The 25821-nt window shown below is 40.3% G+C and overlaps 1 protein-coding gene across 6 annotated transcripts in view; it reads right to left on the bottom strand.

Annotated features, from left to right (window-relative positions):
• Positions 1-25821, bottom strand: part of SPEN (spen family transcriptional repressor) — a 96635-nt gene that overhangs the window by 28154 nt on the left and 42660 nt on the right. For 4 of the 6 annotated variants that reach the window (XM_045063806.1, XM_045063809.1, XM_013048691.2 and 1 more), the window contains 2 exons: positions 3612-3772; positions 1890-2090 (listed from right to left, as the gene is read on the bottom strand). In XM_045063806.1, the coding sequence (XP_044919741.1) occupies positions 1890-2090; positions 3612-3772 (362 nt within the window). Of the gene's footprint in view, positions 1-1889; positions 2091-3611; positions 3773-15882; positions 16209-25821 lie in introns of those variants that run through there. The other 2 variants (XM_045063811.1, XM_045063807.1) reach the window with 2 other exon arrangements.

Genomic DNA, 25821 nt, shown 5'->3' with positions numbered 1-25821 from the left:
GAAATTCAGTTTAGCAAAAATTCTTTTATTTTAGCAAAGATTCTTTTAAAAGTGCACTTTCCATATGTGATCAGAATCAGTTTAAGTCTTAATGCCTATATATCATTTAAAAAATTCTTTTCATGTTTATAGGACTGTAATGCTCTGCACAGGACTGAGAGAGCACAATCTAAGGAAGACACCAGGGGTCTATCTGCAAAATTGGCTTCTTGGATTTAGATCTTTTTAACTATAAGAGGTCCTTGGTCTCAGGAAGTAATCAGCTCCATATGCTTCAATACAAAACATTAATCTTAACCATCCAACAACATAATTCCACCCTTGTCTCCATACTCTATTCAACTGCTTTCAAATATCCCACTTAAGTGTTTCATGCTTTCCCATCTGGGAAAAGTACCTTTGAATTTTCCTATGCCTGACCCAACCAAACTTCTCAAAATCTTCAATGGCACATGCTTAAAGCCCAATTTACATCCGGGGTGCTAATTAGGTAAAATGCATTTTTACAATAAAAATGTCAAGCTAGCCCCATGACTTGGAGATCTGAGGGCAGTATATTATAATGCTCCTAAATTAGGGCCCCGTTACTTAATAATTATATATGGTTCTAAAAACTTTCTACATAGATTATATGACATTCTAAATAATATTCCTCAGACCAACTGTGACCTGTTCTAAATGTGTTAAATAAGAATTCCTGAGTTGCGCTCAACTCAGTATAACTTAGGTTAGTACATCTCAAACTTGGCAAAGAAGAGAATGTGAGGGCATAACCTATAATCCCTTTGAATTCCTATGTTTATTATAAAATTGTGCACATTTTGCAGTCTTCCCTCTAACAACTCTGTGCTTATTTTAATATATACAAATAACATTTACACATTCTTTTCAGGGAAATTCTATTTTTTCCCTCTTAATTGCCAATAAATGAATATTCCAAGAGAATGAGCTATGTTTACCTTATAAATTCCACTCAGAATCTTTCTTTCTTTTTTAAAAAGTAGTTCTACACCCAACATGTGGCTCGAACACACATCCCTGAGATCAAGGGCCGCACGCTCCACGGACTGAGCCAGCCAAGTGCCCCTCAAACACTTAGTCTTAAAAACTGGTCTCAGTTACATAATGTGACTGCATAACTTAAACATTTCTGTTTACTCCTCCACACATTTACTCACAATGTTGCCTTAAGTCAGGGGTTCCCAGACTTGAGTATGTGAATTCTGAACCATTGAGCAGGGATGGGGAAAGAGTGTGCCTTTTAAACAAGCACCACAGGTGGTTCTCAAACGGGAGAAACACTGATCCAGGCGACACCTCAGAAGACTTCCTACCTTATGACAGGTCTTACAGGTAGGTTCAAACTAATAAAATGTCCCCTTGAAACTCTCAATGGGTCACACTCCTAAGACCTAGCCCTGATTTTCTTTGTCACTATTTCTCAGGGTCATGGAAGGTCATGGAAACTAGAACAACAGATCCAATTTGTGCTGGGCATAATAGAAATAAAACTGGTCTAACTAGTCCATCAAATCAGTGTAACAAGTAGTCTGTTTTCTAATTCAAGGTAATTCTGATGTCATTCTCCTAAGAACGATATCCTTATGTCAATCAACTCAATCCTTTTGGGAAGGCAGGACTCAACAAAGGGCTAAAACTCAGTCTTTCAGACTCTTCAAAGTCAGCATTTCTCCATCACAGGAACAGAACTATCTTCACCCTCCCTAACCAAAACATAATTTTATTAACTTGAACCAATGTACCCAGTCTTTAAAACAGAAGTCACTGGAAGTATGTCAATAAATAAAGCATCCAGATTCAGGATAAGATGCTGCCTTTTCACAAGCTGAAATATAAATTACACTAAAAATTAGCCTCCTTTCTCTTACCTGGCCCTATCCATGCTGTTACTTCAATCTGCATGCCAAAGAAAAGTTTTCCTTTTGATGCAGTCAGTGCTTTTTCTTGGTCCTCTTGCTGCCGAAAGAATACCAGACCATACCTCTCTTCTGAAGCTCCATGGATCTGCACTGAAGTCACCTTTCCAAATTTCTTAAATTCATGGAAAAGGCCATCTTTAAGGCTTGTATCTAAATCCCCCCCCAAAAAAACAAGGTGCTTATTTTTCTAATTTAGTTACAACTCAGTAAGCAAGCTATGAAATCTTTAGCTTGATTTTGGACCTAAATTTTGTTAGCATTAAAACATTTCTCTTTCAAATAAAATAACCCTAAAAATCACATTTTAGAGACTCCTGTACAATTGTGAAAATAAACTGAGTATCGGAAAATATCACTGGTTATTTGTTAGGTAAGAATGACATTGCGGCTATGCGGGAAAAACCACCCTCCTACTACAGACAACAACAAAGAATTTATGTATCTTTAATTCAATATGAAACAATGTAATTCACTTTTAAAAAAACACAACAAAAACAGGAAGGAAGGAAAGTGGAAACATTAGATAAAGCCAAGTCTGGAAGACAGTGACAATTTTTAAACCTGGGGTATGGAGTAAGGGGCATTCACTCTGCTACTACTACCTTTGGCTAGGTTTAAAACTTCCAAAATAAAAATTTTATATACACGTATACATACATACATACATAAAACTTTAAAGACATGAGAAAGAAAGCTGTATTTCTAGCTTTCTAAGCACCATGTCAATGATAAAATTGTGTGGAAAGCAGCATTTAACAATGCTAACAACCCTAAGGTTTTCTACAGCTGAATCAAACCATCTAGAGGGGTCTTCTGTTAATTTCTTTCATTATAAAAATTAAAACTGTACAGAAAGACAAGCAAATTTTACCTCCATCCACTCCTAAACAACTAAGTATTCTAAATCAAAAGCTCACCAACATTTGTCCCTCAACAACTCTATTCACAAACCTGGTTTATGTAGGTTTTAGAGGCTGCTTTAATGAATAATTTAAGTAGTCACTAAAATGCACTTAGCTAAGAAGTACTAAGTTTGGTCTCTGTTGGTTTGACCATCTAGTAACAGTTGTTTACATACTCAATATGCCTAATGTAAACAATGACAGTACAGTATATAGACATTATATAATTGTCAATTTAAAATATTAAGAGTAAAAAAGACTTCAGTAGAGCTTTTAACCAGACTTTTCCATTACTCATGATTTTCCTCATTTAAAATGTTAGTATTTCGAAGCGGGTTTCCTATCATAGTTTAATGTTCAAAGTTTTCTCACAGAACATAGGACTCCAGGACAATATAATAAATGTAAATGAAAATATTATTCCTACAATTTCATCGTATCAAATTTCCCTTAATATCAAAATATTTAACCTAGACAGCGTATTTAAAAAAAAAAAATGCTTTCTTTACAAAACATGCACCATACAGTCTTCGTGTATGTATGTACAGCGTGTATAATGATATATATGTGTATATGTATGTGTACACAGTAAATACAAGTAACATGCCACCTTCATAAAGTTACTGTCATTGCTTGCTTTTCCTCACAGGGCATTACACATTAACGAGCCACAAGAAGGAAGCTTGTCCCAGCACAGACCTTAAGGTGCTCCGTCTCCCATTCCCTCCAGTTGTAGCAGAGAGCAAACTACGGCGGTACAAATTGTTACCTGTAGAGCGTACTGGAAGATTCTGAACCTTGATCCCGAAACTTTTACGGGGCTCATCTTTTTCCAGGGATGAAAGCAACTGGGCAGTGGGTGCGGGGACGGCTGCTGACTGAAGCGATCGGGCAGGAGAGTCATCACTTGAACTGCTGCTGGAATCGGTGCTGCGGAACGGTAAACGAAGACAAACCAGAGAAATGGGCAGCACGTGAAACTTCTTAAAATCAACAAGTAGGAAAAATTAGAAGCAATCATCTATATTTCTGGGATTTCTAGCTGCCCTCCCCTCTCCACATCTACTTCACACTCCTGCCTTCCAACAGAGAAAACAACAGCCTAAGGGAGCAAAAGTGTTGATCTTCTACCACTACATGCCCCCTAAAGAAAATGTTTCATTCTGTACAAAATGGGAACAACTTTTTCCAAATCAAGTAGGACTAATAAATGCAATCACTGAACAGTAATAATAAAAGAATAATGGTAATAATGGTTTCGGATTCAGAGACCTCAATTCAAATTTTGACTTAGATGTACAGCACGTATCCTTGGACAAGTAACTTAACCTCTTGCTAATAAGCCTCTCAATTTCCACAGCTATTTTTTTTTTTTAAAGATTTTATTTATTTATTTGACAGAGAGAGAGATCACAAGTAGGGAGAGAGAGGAGGAAGCAGGCTCTCTGCCGAGCAGAGAGCCCGATGCGGGGCTCAATCCCAGGACCCTGGGATCAGGGCCTGAGCCAAAGGCAGAGGCTTTAACCCACTGAGCCACCCAGGTGCCCCAATTTCCACAGCTATTAAATGGAAATAATAAAAGCACCTATCTTGCAGGGTCATGAATTAAATAAAATAACCCACAGGTCTGAGGAGTTTGGAGTAGACAGCCATCAGGAAATGAAGTGGCACTGCTCTGTTACTCTTACTGCGAATGCTGCCGCCACCGCCACAATCATCTCAGGGATGTGTCAATTTTGAGGAAAACAAAAATATCCAAAATAATTTCCTAGGTAGTTTTAACTTTTAAGTATTTGAGGGACTAATGAGGAAGTATTATGTAAGTGACTCAAGTGTTGCTGATTTAGGCTCTTTTCTCTGTGAGCAATGTGGGAAATGAGTCAATGAAATTGAGAGTTTATTACTCTTCAGTTTGATAGAATCCTTGAAGGGGGAGACGGTTGAAAGACAAGAAAATATTATACCTGTTCATATAAGAGAGAGATATATTTAAACAAGTTTATTATGCCTAAGAACTACATGAAAAATAGGAAAGTCTCTTTTTAGTACCAAATGTGCAAGGACTGCCACGGTTTTGTTCTGTTTTCGCATTCTCAAATATATTAATAAAAAGCTATTTACAAGGTCTGTCATTTATTTACAGGTTTCTGAAATTTTGCTTCACACTTTCCCCTCCCTGCTGTGGAAGGCTTATCTTTTAAGCAAATAACTCCAGGGGTGAGGGGACGGGAGAGGAGGTGGTTTAATCCACTTTAAGCATACATTATAGAGGGAAGACCTGACAGTTTTTGTCATTTAAGCTAACAACAACAGCTCTCATAGCCAAGATAATCTCTAAGACAGCCAGATAAATAAATCCAACTCAACAAATTAAGGCAAATTTGCCACTGCTTTTTAAAAAATACTATAAGAAAACAGGGTATTATAACTAAGAATTTACACAGTATTTTTATTGAGCTCTCACATGCTAGGGCAAAAGATGAAAACGTCACAAGGTTATCAGAGCTCTCTGAAGCTTGAAACATAGAGAAATAAACCTATACTAATAAGATCCAAAAGGTCATATGTGAGTTACAAAATACAACTTGGGATAGAAGCCTTCAGATAGGACCACAGATTGTCACTGCAAGGCCTCCTATACATGCTTAGGCATTGGTTTTCTCTTTAAAATTTTTTTTTCTAGGGACGCCTGGGTGGCTCAGCGGATTAAGCCGCTGCCTTCGTCTCAGGTCATGATCCCAAGGTCCTGGGATCGAGTCCCACATTGGGCTCCTTGCTCAGCAGGGAGCCTGCCTCTCTCTACACCTCTGCCTGCCTCTCTGCCTGCTTGCTTGCTTTCTCTCTCTGACAAACAAATAAATAAAATCTAAGAAAAAAAATTTTTTTCTATATCACTCAAGTAAAGGGAGTGTTACCAGCACTAGGTGAACAGGATACTATGTTCATTCGAAATAAGGGTTTAATAAAATTAACAATGTTTAGCACAGAAGGGGAAAAATCCTTGTTATAAGTATTAAGTCCTCCAAGTAATACAAGATTATTGGCAAAGCCACCATATGATTACAGTATAGAATATGTTATAGGACTATCAACTTAATTCCAATGACTCACAAAATACCATTAAGGAAATTCCTCTCATTACAATACTGCCAATATTATAAATACCAAACTCCTTAGCAGCAACGGGTAAAGAAAATATGGGCAAGAGCAGAATTTCTGCTACTGAAAGAATCAGTGAGGCAAAAAACACCAAGTTCCGTATCAAGTGTGTGTCATGAAGGTGGAGAAGGTGAGGGGCACGTGGGTGGCTCAGTCAGTGAAGCAACCGCCTCTGGCTCAGGTCATGATCCTGGAAGTCCTAGGAATGAGCGCTCCATTGGGCTCCCTGCTCAGCGGAGAGCCTGCTTCTCTCCTCCCTCTCATGTGCTCACGCCCACTCCCCAACCCCACTCTTTCTCAAATAAATAATCTTAAGAAAAAAACAAAACAAAACACGGAGACGGAGACCAATCAATAGTTAACAGTGATTTTGTGGCGCCTGGATGGCTCAGTTTAAGCCTCTGACTTGGGTTCAGGTCGAGATCTCAGGGTCCTGGAATCAAGCCTTGAGTCAGGCTTCCACTCAGCAGGGAGTCTGCTTCTCCCTCTGCACCTCCCCCAGCTGGTGCGCTCACTCTATCTAATAAATAAAATCTTTAAAAAAAAAAAAAAAGTTAACAAATTAAATTTGTTATAAATGCCACTGCACTCTTGGTGAATTCCCTACTACCACACTAATAAGATATCTATCTATCTATCTATCTATTTATTTATTTATTGGGGAGGGGAGGGGCAGAGAGGGGAGGGAGAGGGACAAGCAGACTCTATACTGAGCACACACACAGCCCCACATGAGGCTCGATTTACTACCCTGACATCATGACCCAAACCAAAATCAAGAGTCCAAAGCTTAACTGAGCCACCCAGGCACCCCAAAGGGGAAAAGGTTTTAAAAATGAATTACAAAATGATAAAATGACTCAACTTCTGAGTTCACATTTCAATATGCTAACCTAACTGCAATGTGCATTTCCATGTGTAGTGTATCAGATGTATTACAGATTTAAAGATCATAAATCAAAATGGGGGCCTAAATCCAGATTCCCAAATACTTCTCAGTCCTGTTAAACTGACAGAAAGCCCAAGTGCCCAGAAGAGCCATGTGACTTTTAATTTTTAAAAATTCCTTTTTTCAGGGCGCCTGGGTGGCTCAGTGGGTTAAAGCCTCTGCCTTCATCTCAGGTCACGGTCTCAGGGTCCTGGGATTGAGCTCTGCATCGGGCTCTTTGCTCAGCCGGGAGCCTGCTTCTCCTCCCACCCCCCAACATCTGCCTGCTACTCTGCATACTTGTGATCTCTCTGTCACCTAAATAAATAAAATCTTGGGGAAAAGGGAGAGCAAGCACACAACGAAGGGTCCTGGGATCAAGCCCTGGGCTGGGTTCCCCCATTCATGCGCTCTCTCTGAAATAAATACAATCTTTAAAAAAAAAAAAAAATTACCAAGAAAACTAAGAGGCAGATTTTGGGGGGGGGGGGGGGGGGGGGTTATTTTATTCGACAGAAAGAGATCACAAGTAGACAGAGAGGCAGGCAGAGGGAGAGGGGAAGCAGGCTCCTGCTGAGCAGAGAGTCCTATGTGGGGCTCAATCCCAGGACCCTGAGACCATGACCCAAGCCAAAGGCAGAAGCTTAACCCACTGAGCCACCCAGGCGCCCCTAAGGGGCAGATCTTATAGAAATTCCCATAATGGAAAAATGTAATAAGCAAGTAGTTACTTAACAATTCTTTTTTAAAATGGTAAATAGCTTTATTTTGTAGGAACCACATTTTACTAATAAAAGGGAAAATAAAATGCAGAAGTTACAAAAAGGCAATTTATTAGCAAACAGATAAAAAGGAATAAACATAGGCGTGCCTGGGTGGCTCAGTCCATTAAGCATCCAACTCTTGATTTTGGCTCAGGTCATGATCTCATGGTCATGAGATCAAGCCCTACATGGGGCTCCATGGGTAGTCTGCTTGAAGATTCTCTCTCTGTCCCTCCTCCCACTCACACTCTCTTTCTCTAATAAATCTTTTTTAAAAATTTAAAAAAGGAATACACATATAGCTGTACTAAAGGGCACCTGAACTTGCCATGCAATTGTCTGAGCGATGAGGAGTACAGGAGACCAGGTAGCCTCCCAACAGAACTACATGGAGGATACAGGTCAGTGCCTGATGAGAACCTGTGGCAGGGGCTCCCTGTCTTCTGCACGGCAGCCACAGCCTGGGAAGAAGCCCACCTCCCTGAGCCCCGCTGGGACCCTAATGCCCTGGACCCCACAACTGGACCAGCTCCCCGCTCCAGTGCAAGTGTCTGAATCAGTGAACCATTCCTCTGGCCACAGGGAAAGGCACCTGCAGCTCTGAGTCCCCATCTCCAGGTCTACTCTTGCCATGGTCTACAAGAGCCCAGGCCGCCAGGGTAAGGAACAAGGCCCTCCTGCCAAGGATAGCTCAGGAAATTCTACATAATAATTTTGATAAGAGAACAGAAATTAGGATGCCAGGATTCTCTCACCCCAAAATTATAGTGTCAAATAATCAACTACACAGAACTACAGCAAGCAGTTGACTCCTCACACTGAAAATGTCAAGGCACCGGGCATGCTATTTATAAGATGACTCAGGGCTAAATTTGTTCACACAAGAGTAGCATCCAATTATAGACATTAACACCTGTATCCCTGTAAACATTTGATTATGATGAATATTTGCTTTTTTAAAGCTGAAAGACTGAAATGCATCTCAACCAAGTTGAGAAACAAAAATCTGACATAAAAGGATAAAGGAACAATTAAAGCAACTAGGAAACTTTGCAATTAAAAGTTAAGAGGGCCCATTTGTTAAAAGCAGATACAATCTTTTCATAAAGCATTGCACAACTCATCTCATCACTGAAAACTGGGTTTGTCAGCCACAGAAACTGATAGAAGTATGTTTTCCTTAAAATATTAGAGGCTTATTATTTAAAATTATCTTTTAAAAAAGCAGAATCTCAAGCGACAATTTTCCAACCACCTCTCTTCTAACAGGTAGCTAATAATTTTCTCTCTACATCTTATATAAGCTTCAGTGAAGAGAGAAAAAAGATGCAAAATGCAGATTTTTCCATCAGGCTTCGGCAACTCAAAACATGCCCCATTGTCTTCATATTTCCATTAAATCGGGAGAAAATCATGTAATTTCTTAAATGGAATGTATCACCACACCAGGTAATAACTCCTCTCTATCCAACTTCTTACAGGTCCAAATTTTCAAGATAACCCTCTTTTTTGTGCAGGAGTTCTCTAACTGTGGCTTCACGGACCTTCAAGGACCAAAGTCCTTTCAGGGGGTCTGTGAGGTCCTCATTTCAGTTACGTATCTGTGTGAGGCCAATTCTTCATACATGTCACACACACACACACACACACACACACACACACACACACACTATAATGACAGTCTGAATATAGGAGCAGTTACGAGAATCTAGCTATCTAATTAAACCAGACTTTAAAGAGATTAGCAAAAATAAATACATAACACAATGCCACTCGTCTCACTATTTTTGGTTTTAAAAAAGTTGTATCATACCAGCTGAAAATCTAAAATTGGTTCCTCCCCAGAAGCAGACATCATGTTGAGGTAAACAGCTCCCCCAAAATCAGGGATGAAGATCTTCACCTCTAATATGAAACCTTTATTCCTTTTGCCTTTTCTTGCCTTTTGCTTTTCTCTCAGTTAATGCACAGGAAAAAAATGTTCCTTAACTCTGACAACTGTCACTTAATCTATCGCTAAGGCCTCAGCTGCACAACAGAATTCCCTACAATTTCTTGCTAGGGTAGTTTTAGATAAGAGAATTGCTTCCCCCACCCCCCCTTTTTAAAAAAAGATTTTATTTATCTATTTGAGAGCAAGAGAGCACGTATATACAAGCGCCTGAGTGAGCAGAGAAGCAGAGGGAGAAGCAGACTCCCTGCTGAGCAGGGAGTCAGACACAGGGCTTGATCCTGGCACCCTGGGATCACGACTTGAGCCAAAGGCAGAAGCTTAACTAACTGAGCCACCCAGACGCCCCCAGAACTGCTTTAGATTACTTACTGGCTGAACAGTGTTATCATTGCAAATACTTCCTGCTGTACCTGGATCAACAGCTCTGGTAGCACAGCACATGTAAGAAATTAACAAACAGGCCACCTCACTAAAACAGGCTGACGCCCCTTCAGGTATGTCCTTTATTTACTTGACTTCAACTGGCTTGGTTCACAGGGGTCCTAAGGAGCATACTGCAGTCTCGGCACTATGCAACTGACGGTCATTACTATCATCTCCCTAGTGGGCTACCTTGTCTCAAGGGTCCTAAATTTGTGTTTGTAGCCATCAGAAGCACATCAGATGGCCCTGCTGTGCTTGGAGAAACAGAAGTAAGATGCACAAAATGAACAGCAAAAAACAATTCTTTCACAGACTTGACATCACAACTCCTGAGTTTTAGTGAGAGTGGCACTAATACCAAATTTTTGGTTACTCTCTTGTGTATGAGGATGACCAAAGGTAGGGGGCAGGGGAGGAGAGATGTTAAATTAAACAAGGAGGCCATTAGACTGAGGTGGTTCTAATACCTGAGAAGGCTATGTAAGCAAAGCAAAAATCAAGCCTATACATGCCTCAAGTTAAGAAAGGAAACCTGAGGCACCTGGGTGGCTCAGTCAGTTGAGAGTCTGACTCCTGATTTTGGCTCAGGCTGTGATCTTAGGGTCGTGGAATCGAGTCCTGTGCCCAGTTCCGCACTTAGCAGCATAGAGTCTGCTTGCAATTCTCCTTCTCTGTGCACCTCCCCTGGCACGCTCCTGTGCGCGCGCTCGCGCTCTCTCTCTCTTGCTCTCTCTCTCTCTCTCAAGAGCACTCCTAAAATCTTCTGGTCTGGCACTGCCCAATTTAAAAAACTGATTTTTTTAAAAAAAGATTTCGTTTAGGGCACCTGGGTGGCTCAGTGGGTTAAAGCCTCTGCCTTCAGCTCAGGTCATGATCCCAGGGTCCTGGGATCGAGCCCCATATCGGGCTCTCTGTTCAGCAGGGAGCCTGCTTTCTCCTCTCTCTCTCTCTGCCTGCCTCTCTGCCTACTTGTGATCTCTGTCTGTCAAATAAATAAAATCTTAAAAAAAAAAAAAAAAGATTTCGTTTATTTATTTGAGAGAGAGAGAGAGCATGAGAGGGGAGAAGGTGAGAGGAAAAAGCAGACTCCCCACGGAGCTGGGATCCCAGGACTCCAGGATCAAGACCTGAGCTGAAGGCAGTTGCTTAACCAATTGAGCCACCCAGGCGCCCTAATTTTTTTTTTTTTTTTTTTTGAATAGGCTCCAAAGCAAGGCCTGAACTAATAGCCCTGAGATCAAGCTGAGATAGAGAGCTGGACACCTAACAGACTGAGCCATCCAGGTATCCCAAATATTTTTAATTGATTTTCTACTCAGGGCACCTGGGTGGCTCAGTCAGTTAAGTGTCTGACTTTTGGTCCCCGCTAAGGTCATCATTTCAGGGCTGAGAGATCAAGTTCCACATCTGGCTCCACGCTCAGCAGAGTCCGCTTGAGAGTCTCTCCCTCTGCCCCTGGTGCACCCTCTCCCTCTCAAATAAATAATCTAAAAAAAATAAAATGATTTTACCTCAAATTGCTGAAGGACGGGGCGCCTGGGCAGCTCAGTCAATTAAGCAGCTGCCTTTGGCTCAGGTCATGACCCCAGAGTCCTGGGATTGACTCCTACACTGGGCTCCCTGCTCAGTGGGGAGTCTTCTCTCTGACCCCCATCCCCGTCCTCCCCTGCTCGAGCTCACGCACGTTCTGATAAATAAATAAAATCTTTAAATTTTTTTTTACTAATAAATAAGTCTTAAAAAGAAAACACAAATACAAATAAAAACACAAATACAAATACAAAAATAAAAACACAAATACTGAGTCATATCAGAATAAACAAAAATTTCAAATTAAAAGTTAACTTCTAATATGGCAAGTGTCTATAGATATTACTTACAATAAACTAAAGCTCATAATTTAATCAGATAAAGGGACCCTAAGCCCAGAAAGCAAAAAAAAAAAAAAAAAAAAACAATAGTTCAATAGACAATCTGATGAGATTCCACTTCCATTTTCAACTCTATACCACTTCTAACGTAACCTATGAATTAACCTCTGTACTATCACTGTTACTTACAAGAAAATGAGGAAGGAAATACTCAGCTGTGTGGTCTAGAATAAGAAACCTAATTCTGTCTCTCTTAACTTTAGCTTCTCTAGTGAATTACCAGATCTCATGACGTTTAAAGGTCCTGCCAACACTAGGGTCTATGAGCCACTACCCACCTCTAACCACTCATTTCTGACAGCTCAAATGCATGCAGGGTAAAGTCCACACTCTTCCACAAGAGAGAGAAGACCCTTAACAACTAATTTTCTATCTACTCCTTCTCATTCCCTTGTCTTGACCTTCTTACTCCACCCACCACCCACTAACGATCTATCCACATAAGAGCAATATATCAGGGGGTGCCTGGCTGGCAGTAAAACCTCGGACTCCTGATCTCAGGGTTGTGAGTCTGAGACCCATGTTGGATGTAGAGATTACTTAAAAATAACTTTTTTTTTAAAGAGCAACAGATCAGTTTCTAATCATGGACATCTTCTTTTTTAGACATAAGTCCTGGGTTAAATTACTTCCTATTCCTTAATTTTCTTGTAAAGTAAACGGTGATAATACTTGGGAGAGATATGGCAAAGATTTAATAGGTTAGTGATTATAAAATGCTTAAGCACTTTGCCTAGCATATAGCAAGCAGGTAAAGAGCTCTTGCCCATACCCATTCCTATAGAAGACACCTTTCTGTCCCTCCTTGCCTGTCCTGTCTCTGAGAATTAGCTCCAATGTTAACTTTCCCTGTAGCTGGACATCCCCACCCCACCTCACAACATTCTCTGACTTCTCACTTTTATTACAATGTCTATCTCCTACCCCTTCACCATGTACTGTCACTACTCATTTACCACCATCCTGAAAGGCCAATAATGAATTCACCTCTGCAAACAGAGAACCGATATGATGTGCCTATAAGAAATTACAGACTTGAATAGTGAAAGTTACTGAAATTAATACTTAGGAAAGTACACCAAGTTCAGTAAAATGAAGGTACTAACTGAAAAATTTCTGACAAAATATTACTTTGGTGCAAACTGCAAGCTTATTTCTTTCTTTAATGTTTCATTAATTATGCAAGAACACTAGTGGCTGTTCTAAGGTTTCAGAATGTTACACTAATAACCTGAGTGAAAAATCATGGGTATCTGTAAAAACAAAAACACATCTTGCATTTCATGCATCCTATTATATTTGCCCTTTACCACGGGACACTTCTGGCCGTCATAACTGTGGGTGGGGGTGACTTACTTCCACCTAGTGAAGAGAGGCCAGGGATGCTCTTAGACATCCTACAGAGCATAGGAGAGCACCAGGAAAAAGGATTATCTGTGAACAGTGCCAAGGTTGAAAAACCCTGCCTAAGTTATCTGACTGCTTTCCCTTCTTTTTCAAAAGCAATATGCTAATTTTAAGATCTAATTCATATGTGGGATCCTTTAAAGCAACAGCTCTTCCTTCATACTAATATATTACTTTATATGGGATGCCTGAGTGGCTCAGGTGGTTAAGCATCTGCCTTCGGCTCAGGTCATAATCCCAGGGTCCTTCCTGGGTCCAAGCCCTGCACTGGGCTCCTTGCTCAGCCAGGAGTCTGTTTCTTCCTCTGACCCTCCCTCCTTTGTGGACTCTCTCTCTCTCAAATAATCTTTAAAAAAGAAAAATGACGGGGCATCTGGGAGACTCAGTGGGTTGAAGCCTCTGCCTTCGGCTCAGGTCATGATCTCAGGGTCCTGAGATCGAGCCCCACACTGGGCTCTCTGCTCAGCGGGGAGCCTGCTTTCCCCTCTCTCTCTCCCTGCCTCTCTGCCTACTTGTGATTTCTCTTTCTGTCAAATAAATAATCTTTTCTTAAAAAAAGAAAGAAAAGAAAAAGAAAAATGCCCATACAGAGGTGCCTGGGTGGCTCAGCTGCTTAAGTGTCTGCCTTCAGCTCAGGTCATAATCCCGAAGTCTCAAGATTGAGCTCCACATCAGGCTTCCTGCTTAGTGGGAAGTCTGCTTCTCCCTCTGCCCCTACCCTTACTCATACTCTCTCTTGTTCTCTCAAAAAATAAAATCTTAAAAAAAAATAATAATAATAACATGACAATATAGTAGCAGCAAAAAAACAAAACAACAACAAAAAAACCCCCAAAAACAAAAACAAAAAACAAATTTAAACCAGATGCAAAAATGGGCACCTATGAACAGACATTTCTCCAAGGAAGATTACAAATGGCCAAATAGCACATGAAATGATGCTCAACATGACTACTCATTAGGGAAATTGAAATCAAAACCACTATGAGATCTATTTCACACTCATCATGATGGCTATTATAGAGAAACAATATAAAGAACACTGACAAGGATGAAAAGAAATCAGAACCCTTACACACTGCTGCTAGCAAAATAAAATGATAGACATTATAAAAAACAGTATGGCAGTTCCACAAAAAACCTGAATTACCATATTATTCAGCAGTTCTACTTCTGCATATATAACCAAAAGAACTGTAAACACGCAGTCAAGTTTATTGCAGTGCTGACCAAAGGACGTATAACATTTTCTGCCAGACTCAGGGAGGAGAATGGAAGTAACAAGACCTTTCAATATTAGAAACAATTAAGGAATAATAATTTTAGATCATTTGCCAAAACAGCAATCAATGTACTTCCTACAATTTGACTTCTAGTGCCCTTATGTAAAGGAATTGGATCCCAAAGATTACAGCGGGGAATTTTTGAAGTTGTCTATATTCAAGTGGAGATCAAAGAAACCCAACCAAAAGAATTGTGGAGTGACAATGACAACTGTGAACCAAACAAAAGTTCTTTTTAAAAGGACTATTTTGGGGGCACCTGGCTGCCTCAGTCAGTGGAACATACAAATTTGATTTGGGGGTGAGTTCAAGCCCCATGTGGGATATAAAGATTACTTAAAAATAAAATCTTTGGGGGCACCTGGGTGGCTCAGTGGGTTAAGCCGCTGCCTTCGGCTCAGGTCATGATCTCAGGGTCCTGGGATCGAGCCCCACGTCGGGCTCTCTGCTCAGCCGGGAGCCTGCTCCCCCCCCCCCTTTCTCTCTCTCTCTCTCTGCCAGCCTCTCTGCCTACTTGTGATCTCTGTCTGTCAAATAAATAAATAAAATCTTTTTAAAAGATAAAATCAAATCAAATATTTAAGGATGCTTAATCTTTAGGTTACTTAGAAGGGAGGGGCTATTTTGAAGATTATGATTTTTTTACTTTGGAGGAACTAACGTGATTGGCAGTGGAAGGAATTACACGTAAAATTCCTTAAAAATTTATTGACTTAAGGAGAATTGCGATGCCTGGGTGGCTCATTTAACCCACTGCCTTCAGCTCAGGTTATGATCCCAAGGTCCTGGATCCCGCATCCAGCTCCTTGCTCAGCAGGGAGCCTGCTTCTCTCTCTGCCTCTGCCTGCCACTCTGCCTGTGTTTGCTCACGCGTGCGCGTGCTCTCTCTCTGAGACAAATAAATAAATAAATAAAATCTTTAAAAAAAATAAAAAGGTAATTGAAAACAGGGATTCCAATAGGTATTTGTACACCCACATTCATAGTATGCTTAACACCCAAAAGGAGGAAGCAACCCAAGAGTCCAGGGATAGACAACTGGATAAAAAAAGTATGATCAACATAAAATTGAGCCTTATTCAACCTTTAAAAGGAAGTAACTGATACTACAATTTGAATGAACCTTGAGGACATTATGCTAAATGAAATAAGCCAGTCATAAAAGGACAAATATTTTATGATTCCACTTACATAAGATACTGAGCAGTCAAATTCATACAGACAGAAAGTAGAGTGGTGGCGGCCAGGGGCTGGGGGAAGGAGAATGAGAAATCCTTGAATGGATACCGAGTTCTAGTTTGGAAAAATAAAAAAGGTTATGGAGGTGGACAGTGGTAATGGTTGTACAACAATGTAAATGTACTTAAAGCCACTGAACTATATACACTTAAAAATAGTTAAAAGGAGAAGGGCATATAGCTGGCTGAGTCAGTACATCAACTGAGTCTTGAACTCGAGGTTGTAAGTTCAGGATCCATGCTGGAGAGAGATTACTTTTTTAAAAAGATTTTATTTATTTGACAGACACAGATCACAAGCAGGCAGAGAGAGAGGAAGAAGCAGGCTCCCCAAGGAGCAGAGAGCCCGATGTGGGGCTCAATCCAGGGACCCTGGGATCATGACCCGAGCCAAAGGCAGAGGCTTAACCCACTGAGCCACCCAAGTGCCCTGAGAGATTACTTTTTTTTTTTTAAAAAAAGGTTAAATGGTTAATTTTGTTATTTTGCCACACGCACACACAGGACTTACAAAGTAAAATACAAAGTGAATAGTTCTTCTCTTTGCCACCTAAGAAAAAGATTCCCAACCAGTCAATGAAACAGGATTCCTAGTGCTTTCTGTCAATAAGACTCTGCTAAATCAAAGGGTCTCAAAACTGGGCTTATCCAGGTAAAGTTCCTCAGAAATGATTTCAGAGAAAAGGAATTAGCTGTAACTGGTGATTCTGCAACTACTGCAAAAGATATAGGGAAAACACTAACAGTTCTACCGTATAAATGGTAAATTAAGCTCTTTAGAGCCTAAGGTAATGAAAAGTTGTCTAAATTCTTTAAATCTGGGATCCTAATTCAGAGAAACAATTGATACATTAAAGAGTGGAATTTTAGTTTTTTTATTATGGAACCAATATTTTAACTTCAATTTATTTTGGTTAATAGATTTTATTAGACAAAGGTAGAAGGAGAAAGAGAACTGTATTCCACCAGGAGTAATTTTGTTTTTCACTAGAATCAGCTTTTATTGCTGACATAATTAATAATTTACTCCCTAAGGATTTCTAAGTTTAGTAGAAAGTGTACAGCTCAGAAGTTAACTTTTCCTGAGTTCTAGTATCCATCTAGTCTTTAACTATGAATGTTTATAAATATCAAGCATGTCTAAAGCTTAGACAACTACGGGGTTCACTTTTTAAAAAGATTTATTCATTTATTTTAGAGAGAAAGAGTGCACATGTGCATGAGCAAGTGGGATGGGGGTGGGGGTAATGGGAGTTTCAAGCAATCTCTGCACTGAGCATGGAGCCCAACGCAGGGCTTGATCCCATGACCTTGACTTGAAATCATGACCTGCTTAGTGGGGAGCTTGCTTCTCCCCCTTCAGCTCCCCTATGCTTGTGTTCCCAATCTTGCTATCTGTCATAAATAAATAAAATCTTTAAAAAAAAAAAAGTTGATACTTTTTGATACCAATGGAGCCACCCAGGCCCCCTCCCCCACGTCCACTTTACAGGTAGGTAAGATTAATACTAATTAGGTTTAGTGTTCATGGTCACTAAAGCAAATTCAACCACAATAATTAAAATAATTCATTTTATCTATCTTCCTCTTCTGAAATTCAAGAGTTTACATAAGTGAGGGAAAAACAAAATCATTAAAGACTACTTTAAAAGAGTTTGGCAGAAAATACTGCATTGAGCTTAAACATGCTGTATGTGGTTAGCTGTCTCACAAAGGATTAAACACAAGTAACTCTCTAGGATGCAATTACAGCTTCAATTCACGTTTCTTTAAGTTTATTATTTACTATCTTTGGATGGGGTTAAGTAAAAGGAACATGGAAACAGTTGATCTATAGGGTGTGTGCTGGATAATAAAAGTCCCGTCCCTCCCTCAAAAAAAAAACCTGAAGGACTATTATTCAGTCTTATAAAGGAAGGAAGTTCTGTCATATGCTACAACATGGATGAATCTTTGAAAACATGTTAAATAAAGTTTAAGCCAGATGCAAAAGGGCTGGTACTACATGACTTCATTTATATGGGTTACCTTGAATAGTCAAATTCAGTAGAGACAAAAAATAAAACAGTAGTTACCAGGGAGCTGGGGGAAGTTTTGCTTGTTTTGTTTGTTCTGTTAAGTAGGCTCCACGCTGGGTGTACACACAGGGCTCAAACTTACCACTCTGAGATCAAGACCTGCACTGAGATCAAGAGGTAGAGGCTTATTAACCCACTAAGCTACCCAGGTACCCCCCCTATGTTTTAATGAGTACAGAGTTTCAGTCTGAGAAGAAAAAGCTCTGGAGATGACTGGTGGCGATGACCGCACAACAAAGTAAATGTACTTAGTGCCCCTGAACTGTACACTTAAAAATGGTGAGAACAGGGGCGCCTGGGTGGTTCCTGGAATCAAGCCCATCACCGGATTCCCTGCCCAGCGGGAAGTTGGCCTCTCCTCCATCTGCCTCTCCCCCTGCTCATGCTCTCTCTTGCTCTCTCTCTCAAATAATAAAATCTTTTTTAAAAAATAAATAAATAAAATGGCTAAAATGGCAGCTTTTACGCTATGTATATTTTGCCATAATTTAAAAATCTGGCATTAAAAATATAATTTGAGGGAATCCTGGGTGGCTCAGTCAGTTAAGCTTCTGCCTTTGGCTCAGGTCATGATCCTGCGGTCCTGGGACTGAGCCCCGCCTCGGGCTTCTGCTCATTAGGGAGTCTTCTCCCTCTTCCTTTGTCCCTCCCCTGGTTCATGCTCTCTCTTTCTTTCAAATAAATAAATAAAATCTTTAAATATATATCTGAAGGTTTCAAAAGTTATTGTTTTAATAAAAGCAAAAATTCCAAGAGGCTATGCTCTTATTTTTTTTTAATAGATTTTTTTTTTAAGATTTTATTTATTTATTTGACAGAGAGAGATCACAAGTAGGCAGAGAGGCAGGCAGAGAGAGAGAGAGGAGGAAGCAGGCTCCCCGCTGAGCAGAGAGCCCGACGCGAGACTCGATCCCAGGACCCTGAGATCATGACCCGAGCCGAAGGCAGCGGCTTAACCCACTGAGCCACCCAGGCGCCCCGAGGCTATGCTCTTATTAAACTAGGGGGGCACCTAGCTGGCTCAGGCAGTGGAACATGTGACTCTCGACCTCAGGGTTGTGAGTTCAAGCCCCAAGTTGAGTGTAGGAATTACTTTGGAATTAAAAACAACAACAACAACATTCAGGGACGCCTGGGTGGCTTGGTTGGGCATCTGCCTTCAGCTCAGGTCATGATCCCACATTCTGAGACAGCACTGGGCTGCTTGCTCAGTGGGGAGTCTGCTTCTCCCTCTGCCTGCTGCTCCCCCTGCTTGTAGGCATTCTCTCTCCCACAAATAAATAAATCTTTTTTAAAAGTGCTAAAAAAAAATTCAAAAAATTTTCTTTTAAAAACAAATGAATAAACAAATAAAATAAACTATTATTAAGAATCAGGTGTGCTACAAGGCCCTAAAATTCCCTAGTTAATATTTCATAATGGGTAAAGTTAAAAAACTTGCCTACGTATTGTCACTGTGTCTGAAACACCTTGCCTTAGAATTACTTTTGGGTAAAATTCCAAAGAGCCTGGGTTCATGGAGTTATTATATTCTTGGCAAAACCTTAAGAGTCAGAAAAACTGCTGCTCAAGTAACTCAAAGCAAAAAGCATCAAACACGCATTATCCCTGAAAGTTGTAAGCAGACGTAACATGTATGCCTAAGGAACAAGAAATTCTGTATGGCAGCAAAGCTAAACTGTCGATTATAATACAGTGGGATTTTCTCATTCCCTTAACCTCACGCAGTTTATAAAATCAGATGTACTTCTTCTTGTTTGAATAACCAAAATGTTTCAGAACACATAAACCAAAAAAAGCTTACAAATCAAGCGAAACCATGGTTCTTTTTAACTTCAAGTGGTTATATACAACGGCTGAAACCTTTACCAAACCCACAAGTAAACTTGAACCTTGAGTTCTGCCTTCTTCCAACTGAACTTTGGTGCTAATTACATCTCCTTCCTGGCCAGAATAAAAAAGAAGTCTGCTATTTCCAACTTCTGAGCTCTCTGTTAAGGTAGTTCCAGACCCAAGAGGTTAGAAGGGCACCTAATTCCCCAGCAGGAAGCCTAAAGCCATCTATTACTTGGTGCACTTGTTTATTTATTTATAAATGACTTCAAATTACTCACTACGACAAACTCCAGCCTCAAGTCCTGCTTAACTCCCGCACTCTCTTCCAGTGGAAACAAACTCAAAGCTCCAGTCCAAATGGCTCTAACCACCATGACAAAGCACATTCAGGACAGGGCTAGTCTGCTCTTCCCTCTACCACCGAAAATGACATTCAAAGAATCACAAAACTCAACACTGAATTCTACTCCAGAACCAACACTGTATGTTGACTAAAATTTAAAAAACAAGAACAAAAAACCACAGTTTTGGTTACATAAATCATGTCTAGAAGCAACACTATATGCATTAGTCTTATTCTAATTCCAACATCAGAATTCCACTGTACATATACACACACATTTCAAAACTCTACCAAAAGTATTAAACATCACTTAAAACTTACTTTCACTTAAGGAATTTTTTTAATCATTAAAAAATTACTCTGGTTAAAATGATTTAATTTTCTTCTTGGGGAATTAAACTAATTGGAGGCTTAGATATTTAAGTTTTTCTAAAGCTGAAATATTCCCTTGGCCACCCTAGAAATAAACATGCACTTCAGCCTAACCAAAACAAAATTTGCTGAAGATGGAATCTGAAAGTACTTCAGTCTGTATCTTAGGCTCACAAGTCCCAAGAACCTTTTCTATTAATCCATAACTGCAAAGAGAATATAAGGGTCTTGGAATTAAAATTAAAAGAATATTGTTTCTCTTTTAAAAAATGAAAAGCATTAAACAGATGCACAAATTACTTCATGACATTAGAATCTTAATAGAGGGACGCCTGGGTGGCTCAGTTGGTTAAGCAGCTGCCTTCGGCTCAGGTCATGATCCCAGCGTCCTGGGATCGAGTCCCGCATCGGGCTCCTTGCTCGGCAGGGAGCCTGCTTCTCCCTCTGCCTCTGCCTGCCATTCTGTCTGCCTGTACTTGCTCTCTCCCCTTCTTTCTCTCTGATAAATAAATAAAATCTTAAAAAAAAAAAATAGAATCATATAGTATGTGGCCTTCTGTGCTGGTTTCTTTCACTTAGCATGTTTTTGAGGTCTGTCCACTGTATAGCAAAGATTAGTACTGGTGTAAAGACTAGCCAAATTTAAAGTGCTCAATAGCCACATGTGGCCTGTAGACCGTACTGAGCAACCTGGCTATGGAACCAAAAAGCTCCTCAAGAAACAAACATTTTCACCTGTTAAGTAAGAGACTATGTTAAGAGGCACATGGGTGGCTTAGTCAGTTAAGCCTCTGCTTTCGGCTCAGCTCGTGATCCCAGGGTCCTCGGATCAAGATCCACACTGGGATTCCTGCTCAACCAGAAATCTGCTTCTCTCTGTCTCCCCCCACCCCCACCTCGCCCCACTACTCATTTTCTCGCTTTCAAATAAAATCTTTAACAAAAACAAAAACCTTGGGGGGAAAAAAAAGACCATGTGAAAGCCATGAGAATCCTTAAAAAGAAATGTCATTTATGACAGATAACAAAGGGTTTGTGTTTTTTGTTGTTTCTTCTTTTAAAGACTTCCTTATTTGAGAGAGAGAGGGAGGGCGGGAGAGCAGGAGGAGGAGGAGGAGGAGCAGAGAGAAAAGGAATCTCAAGCAGATGCCTTGCTGAGCTCAGAGCCGTGATGCGCTTGATCCCACACCTTGGTATCATGACCTGACGCAAAACCAAATTCAGACACTTATCCAACTGAGCCACTGAGTCTGCTTCTCCTTCTCCCCCTGCTTGGCTTCTCTCTCTCTCTCTCAAAAAAGTAATTAAAATCTTGAGAGAAAGAAAGAAAGAAAGAAAGGAAGGAAGGGAGGGAGGGAGGAAAGTACAGAATTAACAGAGAAAGTGGACCTTAACTCTATGGTACCTACCACTTCATACTTCAAAAACTATCTTTGCTAATGATTTGAAACAAAAAATACCCACCACCCCGTCCTTGTTCAGTATTTTACCAACAATTCACACAAGTGTATTTATTAATTTAGTGACATTAAGAAAAACTCAATGGTTATTAACTAAGCCAAATTCTTAAAATGTCCAACCCTATTTTATTGAGGTAGGTATATATACATATATATATATAGTCTTCCCACCTGAGTCTATGAACATAGCTTACTACTACCCACATGGTAGCATATAGTTCTTCTTATCTCCTCATCTATACCAAGAAAAGTTTTTAGAGTACGACTCAGCTTCTTAGGAGAAACGAGCTCTGTTCCGCAAAGTTAATCTTAAAATGTATTTCACTTAGGGACACTTAGGTGGCCCATTCGGTTGATCGTCCAACTCTTGGTTTTGGCTCAGATCACGATCTCGGGGTCACAGGATCACACCCCACATAAGGCTCCGAGTTCAGTGCCCAGTGTGCTTGAGTCTCTCTCCTCCTCTGCCCCTTACCCTGCTCACATGTGTGTACTCCCTCAAATAACTCTACAATACAGATAAATTTCACTTATTATTCTGTCTATCTGGAAAGAGGAAATTTATCTATTCAACAAAGTGTGTTTAGGAAGATGTTCTATAGAGGTCACTTCATACAACTTCTAGCAACAGTAAACTCCAGTAGCATATAATTTAATGAATGACCACATGACTTAAGTAAACAAATCACCAGAGGGTGCTCTATATTTTCATAAGAGAAGCAATCACAAAACTATCCTTCGCAAATAAGGGCAATCATTTAGTTTATACTCTAAGACACAGATTTTTAAAAAGGGGGAAGGTACCTATAATAAAATCTCGGCTAATTCTGAATTTCAGAAAGTGGTAATGTTTAAAATAAGATTTTAACTTAAAAATACGATTACCACATTTTCCTTTATATCTGTGATGGATGATCCCTCATTCAGGACAGGTTGAAATTATATCAGGGTTTCTGAGAATGACCTCCAAATGGAAATACCTCACAAAAGATAAAAGAGAACACCAAAACTGCTCTGAATAAACTTCTACCATAAGTAAAAGAGGTTTCAATCTCATTCCAAAAGCCTGAAACATAAGCAAGGTTATGGAAATTTCCATTTTCTATACAGCCCTGGCATCCAGAAAGACAAAAATAAATGTACTCTTTTATTTGAGGCTTTAATTTGTGGCTTAGTGACTTCTGGGTGTTCTCTGATGAGGAATTAGGCCATGTTTAATCACTTAATTCCCTTATTTCTCAAAGAAGAAAGCTAAGAGGTTCTTTATATGCACAAAGTAGCCATGACACTAACAATTGGCAATTTAAGCATATTTTTTTAGAGTTTGCCTCCAAGTTAAACAAAATTCAGCCCAGTTCTTTTAATTTTAAAATTTGTTGTTTAGGATTTTAATCTGAATTACTTTTTGTTAATTTGAAAGCAACATTTTAAAAATTCACTTCAAAAAAAAACTTACTTCACATTAAAATTCACAAGACATGGAATCACAAGCTTATCCCCAAATCTATTTTCATTTCTTCCATCTAACAATCAAACCAAAACAAACCTCAGCACAACCCAAATGGAAAGAATGAAAATGGGTAAAGGAGGGACAGTTTGTCACTTCAAAAAGACTAACTTAACTAAAAGCGCAATTCCTGAGGAACTCTGTAAATCAGTTACATTTTAACTTATCTGAGAGAAGGAGAGTGGGGAAGGGAAGGAGGGAGAACAGGAACAGAGAGAGTCTCTGCCAGACTCTGGGCAAAGGGTGGAGCCTGCCAGGGGACTGGATCTCACCACCCTCCGAGATCATGACTGGAGCCAAAATGAAGAATCTGAGACTCAAGTGACAGAACCATCAAGGCACCCCAAATTTTTGATAATAAATTCTTTATCACCATGTGCAAATCATGTTATTATGTACCGGAGCAACAGTACGGCAGACGCTGTTTTTTTTAAGCCTTGGTTTTTAAAGGATAAAAATCAAAAAGTTACAGGGAAAGCAAGGGAGTAACAGAGTAAAATGCACTGGAAATAGCAGAGTTCACACCAGCTTCTAAAACTCCTTGCTCTATCTGAAATGCCTCCGCCTAGGAATGAACCGGGGTTAAGCAGCAGCGGCTTTCACGGCCTGCCCCTCCCCACTGCCTGCCCAGTCCCAGCACAGAGCCTGCCCGGTCACCACCCCACCCCCGGGGCTGAGGGCTGGGCAGAAACTCTGGCAAAATAAGGAAGCCTCTGGGAGATGGCAAGCGGCCAACTCAAACTGGATAATTCCAGTTTAGGCTGGTTTGACTCACAAACAAGCAGTTCTTAGCTTTCCCCGCAATATTCAGACACTCTGGCTGCCGAGGCGGCACACAATGAGCTCTCCTCATTTGCTCTCGGCGTTAAGTCTACCTTGTTCTCATTTCCCTCGCAGCAGGGGATCTCAAGTGAAAGCCGGATTCTCCATACACAGCAAATACGGATCAGCCTAGCACTTGTTTCCACAACTGCCTATTCCATACAGAACCCTAATGCTGATACCACCTATTACGACAGCCTTACTGAAATGCTGGTACCCAACAAAAAGAAAGGAACCAGAAAGGAAATCAATCTATTTATAGAGCTCCACAATGGAAGTTAAGCCCATCAGGGCAGTCACAAAGCAAACACCTCCATTTTCCATATTCAGCATTAAAAAGGTTTGGTTAGCTAATAGGACTCCCAAAGACAGAAGATTGTGTATAGCTTATTGCCCCCAAAATAAACTTCAAAAATGTAGCCTCTTCAATTGTTGGTGGGAATGGAAAATGATACATACAGAAATATACATACATAACTATACACACACACTCTCTCTCTTTCTCTCTCTCTCACTGGGGAGCACGCTCCAAAGCACAGACTGCGGAACACTTATTCCATGCTGCTCAAGAGCCCCCAAACTGATTTAAGAGGGAATGAACAAATGCTCACTCTGCTGGAAAGTAACAGTAATTTAAGGAGCTACTCAAAATATGGGGAGACTTTGGGACACCTGGGTGGCTCAGTTGGTTAAGCCGATGCCTTTGGCTCAGGTCAGGATCCTAGGCTCCTGGGATCACAGTCCCTTGCTCAGCGCGGAGCCTGCTTCTCTCTCTGCTTCTGCCTACCACTCTGCCTGCCTGTGCTCTCTCTCTGACAAATAATAAATAAGATCTTTAAAAATATATATATATGTGGGGAGACTTTGTGTATTTTAAATCTAACAGTTTTCTCCAGGAGTGCAGACACACTAACATGCTTGCTGTTCTCGTCTTTCCCCTCTCCCTCCAAGCAGGTAGCTTTTTAAAGAACTTCAATTCCTGTCAACTGTACCGCATAAAATAAAGAAAAAATAAATTTTCTATGAAAAAAAGAGAACTCAGATACCAGTATTTCAAGGAGAAGAGTCATAAAGTCAATAAAACTATTAGATGGTTTTAATTTCCTCACAAATTAAGAGCTGCAGATCTCAAGACAAAAACTTTATTTAAGGGGCATTTGGGTGGCTCAGTGGGTTAAAGCCTCTGCCTTCAGCTCAGGTCGTGATCTCAGGATCCTGGGACCCTGCCCCGCATCGGACTGTCTGCTCAGTGGTGAGCCTGCTTCCCTTCCTTTCTCTCTGCCTACCTCTCTCTGCCTACTTGTGATCTCTGACTGTCAAATAAATAAAATTTAAAAAAATACAAAACTTGAATGGTTGAAAATAGAGCAATGAATACATTTTATTTACAACACTGACTTTCTGCGAAACAGTTCCATTCCAAATCTAATTTCAGGGGCTCCTGGGTGGCTCAGTCAATTAAGCATCAGGACCC

Source organism: Mustela putorius, unplaced genomic scaffold, assembly GCF_011764305.1.
Source record: "Mustela putorius furo isolate JIRA1106 unplaced genomic scaffold, ASM1176430v1.1 tig00003853_pilon_pilon_pilon, whole genome shotgun sequence".
NCBI lineage: Eukaryota > Metazoa > Chordata > Mammalia > Carnivora > Mustelidae > Mustela > Mustela putorius.
This window is presented reverse-complemented; position numbering and strand designations above follow the sequence as displayed.